Source organism: Pollicipes pollicipes, unplaced genomic scaffold (genome assembly GCF_011947565.3).
Source record: "Pollicipes pollicipes isolate AB1234 unplaced genomic scaffold, Ppol_2.1 Scaffold_6138;HRSCAF=7277_pilon_pilon_pilon, whole genome shotgun sequence".
NCBI lineage: Eukaryota > Metazoa > Arthropoda > Thecostraca > Pollicipedomorpha > Pollicipedidae > Pollicipes > Pollicipes pollicipes.
This window is the reverse complement of record NW_023596818.1, coordinates 16031538-16035493: the sequence shown is the minus strand read 5'-3', so window position 1 is coordinate 16035493 and position 3956 is coordinate 16031538. Positions and strand designations below refer to the sequence as shown.

At 55.7% G+C, this 3956-nt stretch overlaps 1 protein-coding gene across 1 annotated transcript; it reads right to left on the bottom strand.

Annotated features, from left to right (window-relative positions):
• Positions 1-1483: 1483 nt before the first annotated feature.
• On the bottom strand, positions 1484-3618 carry LOC119105370 (uncharacterized). The gene is made up of 3 exons (XM_037228838.1): positions 3552-3618; positions 2806-3052; positions 1484-2251 (listed from the first exon to the last, which is right to left on the bottom strand). Exons 1-3 carry the CDS (start codon positions 3616-3618, stop codon positions 1513-1515), a joined length of 1053 nt encoding a protein of 350 aa, XP_037084733.1. The 3' UTR covers positions 1484-1512.
• Between the last annotated feature and the right edge of the window lie 338 nt (positions 3619-3956).

Sequence of the window (3956 nt, the reverse complement as noted above, 5' to 3'; positions counted from 1 at the left end):
CGAGTTCTCTCTACCGTGGGCCAAACCCGACAAGTCATCTGTTCATTCCTATTGTTTACCGCTAAGTTGTTACGTGTTTAATGTTCTGTTATTGGTGAAGTCAGCGCAACAATGCAATCCTAGGACACGCTGTCGTGCAAGGCATGCTCTTCGTTCGGTGGTTTGCCCGTCACTCTCAGCGATTAAATGCTTGGCTCTGGTCAGTAAGCCCGTAGCAGTCAATACTTCCGGCGACAGCAGTCACGGCCCGCGCCATTATCTGCGGATGAGTTATTGCCACGGAGTCGAGGAGTGCCAGACAAGGGTCTGACTCGATGATTGGTCGCTGGAGTTCTCCGGTCCCGGGCCCTGTTGTGTCCGACACGCCGCGTGGTCCCGCTGCAGCTGGTGGTCAAGAGCATGCGATGAAGTCTGATGCGCTGCCAGTTGGTAGTGGGTGGCCAGTGATCTTTCTTCGGCCAAGCAGCCCAGATTAGAGTGTTAAGGCAGAAGCGGACTAGAGGTCCTCGGTGGCGGAACCAGGAATTCGTCCAGGGGAAGTGGCAAATGGGATCAGGTGACTCTTGGCCAGTGAGACCGATGTGACTGAAATTGCATTATGATGGAAAAACAGCCGGCGTAGACGATGGGTTTATCTAATATCTCAACATAGAGAAATACTGTAATCCATGGCCTGTTTCAGAGGGCTTGATATCGTCCACGGAGCTTACGAAATAAAAACAACTACTATGCGACAACAATTTACCTTACGAAGCCAACCTGTTTCTAATCTTTTTCAGGTTCGTAAGGTTAGCAGGAGTTTCACACTCCCATTTGGCAAATATCAACAACCTGTTCGAGTTCGCTCAACCTTGGCAGAAGTTGGGCTCCGTAAATAGCCAGCTGAACACGTTTTGCTGCGCATTTAGAAGTTTGGCCTCCAGAGGTCATCAAAGGCTTGAACAGAATTAGGCGAGAAAATACATTGCCACATGCTCGTGTATATATATATATATATATATATATATATATATATATACTAATGAATATGCATATATTTGATTGCATGAATAAGTGTACGTGCCATGAAATTATGAATCCTTTCATTGTATGCATGCAATACGCCAAGCCAAATTGTACCATTTGAAATAATTTTTGAACCTGTCGCGCAAACACGAAATAGATGAGATGTGAGCAATGCATTCTGCTCACGTTCCCAGCAAGAAGCGCCATGAGATGGTGATCTGTGTATTTATCCAGAGCGAACCAAATTGTTGACAGAGCTTCTCAGTGGTGCTGGGCACCGGCCATGGCGCCGTCGGGCAGAAAACTATGTGAATGGTTTCTAACAAGGAAACGAAACATGGAGCAATTATTGGGGTGAAAATGTCCCACAAGCCGTGACGTTGCCGCTGGTCCGGATGCCTTGAAATGGAGGCCAAACAACGTGAAGCTGGGAAGCTATGTCGAAGTGGAGGACGTCATCGTGGGGCAGCGGACTCCTCAGGGCCTGCCTTCTCGTCCTGTCCTCCGCTAACGGCGGCCCCACCGCCTGCGGCTGAAGCGTCTGCGGGATCCGAAGCGTCTGTTGTTTCTAGGGGCCGAGGGTTGCCAGGACAGCGCCAGCTGGTTAGCGTCATCGTTGGCGCACGAGTACGGCGCCAGTTCGCCCCAGCAGTCGATGAACTCGGCGACCGTCTCGGCGCCGCGCTCCACACAGGCGTCCAGCAGGGCGAGTCGCATGTCCTTGTCGGATTGCGCGTCGCCGCTGTCCTCGATCGCGAGGCGGACGGCAGTGGTGTTGACGTCGTCGCCGCTGGCCAGACCGCTCGCCTGCAGCGTGCAGTTGATGACGTCGCTGAAGGCGTCGTCTGCGAGGGTGCACGTCTCCCCCGAGGAGCCCAGCAGGCGCTGGCCGAGCGCATTGAGGCCAGCCAGCGTGATCGACGAGAGAGACCCCATTTTGCAGGTCCACCAGGTGGTCCTGGAGACGAGTGAGCGCGCGCTGGCGCTGCAGTGGCTGATCAGCGAGCTGACCCGCAGGCAGGCCGTGCCGCTGGAGGCGGCGGTGCAGTCGAGCAGCGCTCGCTTCTTCAGGCAGGCGAGGATGTAGACGCCCTGCTGCGGCGCGCTTAGGCTGGCGTCCATCGCGCTCACGCAGGCATTCACGTTCGCCTTCTGCTGGTCCGTCCACGTGGTGTTGGACGAGAGCGAGTCGATCAGTGTCTCCAGCGCCGGCACGTTCAGGCCGGTGCTGTTAGTGATTTCGAGCCTGGCGGCAATGAGATATAAATAAGCTTTATTTGTTTGTCATCTACCACGCAAAGCTGGTGTCAGTTTTATACTTACGTGGCAGTAAACGGTCAGTTCGCAGGTGACCTCAGCGGTTTGCAACCGCTGGCAGGGGCCTAGCATAGACAATGTTTACCAAATCAAGCATTTGAACCTGTGGGTTTGGACGTCAGAAGGATGCTTTTGTGCACTGTGAGGCGAGTGGAAAGACCACTCAGTGCGCGTGTTACACGGTAGTCCCAAACAGGCTCAGTCACAAGTTTACACCGACCAATCAGGCATCACAGAACAGCAGCTTGGATCGGGCCGACCAATCGGGCATAACAGAAAAGCAGCCTTAATCAGGCTGACCAACCAAGCATAACATAACAGCAGCCCGGATCAGGTCGACCAATCACGCATAACAGAACAGCAGTCCGGATCAGGCCGACCAATCAGACATAACAGAACAACAGCCTGGATCAGACAGGCTGACGATACCTCCCGCGCCACCCGGCCTGCCCTGCGCCCGCTCCGAACTCCACCTCGTCTCACCGTTCTGCCAGACACTGCAGGAGCGTGCCAGCCCCACTTCTGCGATGGCGCCTGAAAAACCCGAATGGTGACCGCCTGTATCTGCCGCGGCGCCTGCGGAACCCGAACCCGCTGAACGACGACCGCTGGGGGCGGCAGGCAGCCAGCGCCGCCGTCACCTCCGCTGGCTCGGTGAAGTTGTCCGGCAGGCAGCCGCGCTCCGCCAGCAAGGTGAACGGGCTCACGCTGTCACGGCGATATCCGAACGCTGCGGGGCAGGGCTGGGTGTTGGGATCGCCCCGTTCCAGCAGCTCTGGTTATACCACGGAGCAAGTGGTCAGTAGCGAGCAGTCTTTAGTCATGCATCAGATCGCTTTTTTGGGGTCTGTTCGTCGACTCACAAAAATCGCTTTGAATCGGGTCGTTGCCGTCAGTTAAACGATTTTGTCTGTCAGTTCCGTCCACACCTTTAATCACACACAGATCGCAACTGAGACCAAGTTTTGTTCCCCTACCACCACTCATATCCTACATACAACTTTTCGTTTTGAAAGGTGTACTGACTGCATTGCATGCATTAATGCAGTAGATTATTGCATGTGGCACACGTCGATTGTGGATTACTGGCGTGTGCTGGCGCTTCTTTGCAATGCAACTCAGAACTGACCATGAACCCTAGAGGCTTGCCCGGATCTGTGCAACGCCTAGCTGGGCTTGACAGGAGCACAGGCGCCCAGCACTTGGGCATCAGAGAATAGTTGACCTACCGTCAGCCGACACCAGCAGGACCGTCACGACCAGGAGCGACAGGGCCAGTCCTCCTGTTGCCGCCATGATGCCACAATGAGCCGCTCATCGCACCCGGCGCCAGTTTTATCCGCGAACACTCGCTCGTCGCATACTGGCGCCACGTCACCGCCGGCTGCAATGACCGCCATGCTGCCGCCTGCGTGCCGTTGTCATAACCGCCGCATCCCGGGTGTGGGCGCTAATAAACAGGCGCCGGCAGCGGCGTCAGCCTTGGTCATGCGATGACTGGCCGATCCAGAGCTGACGGCTGTGCGGGCTTCCACTCGCGCGCCGGGTGATGGGAGGGGGAGGGGAAATGGCGCAGGCTGCCTCGTCGTTTGGCTGATGAATGAGCGGCAGCCACGACTAGCGAATCCGGGCGG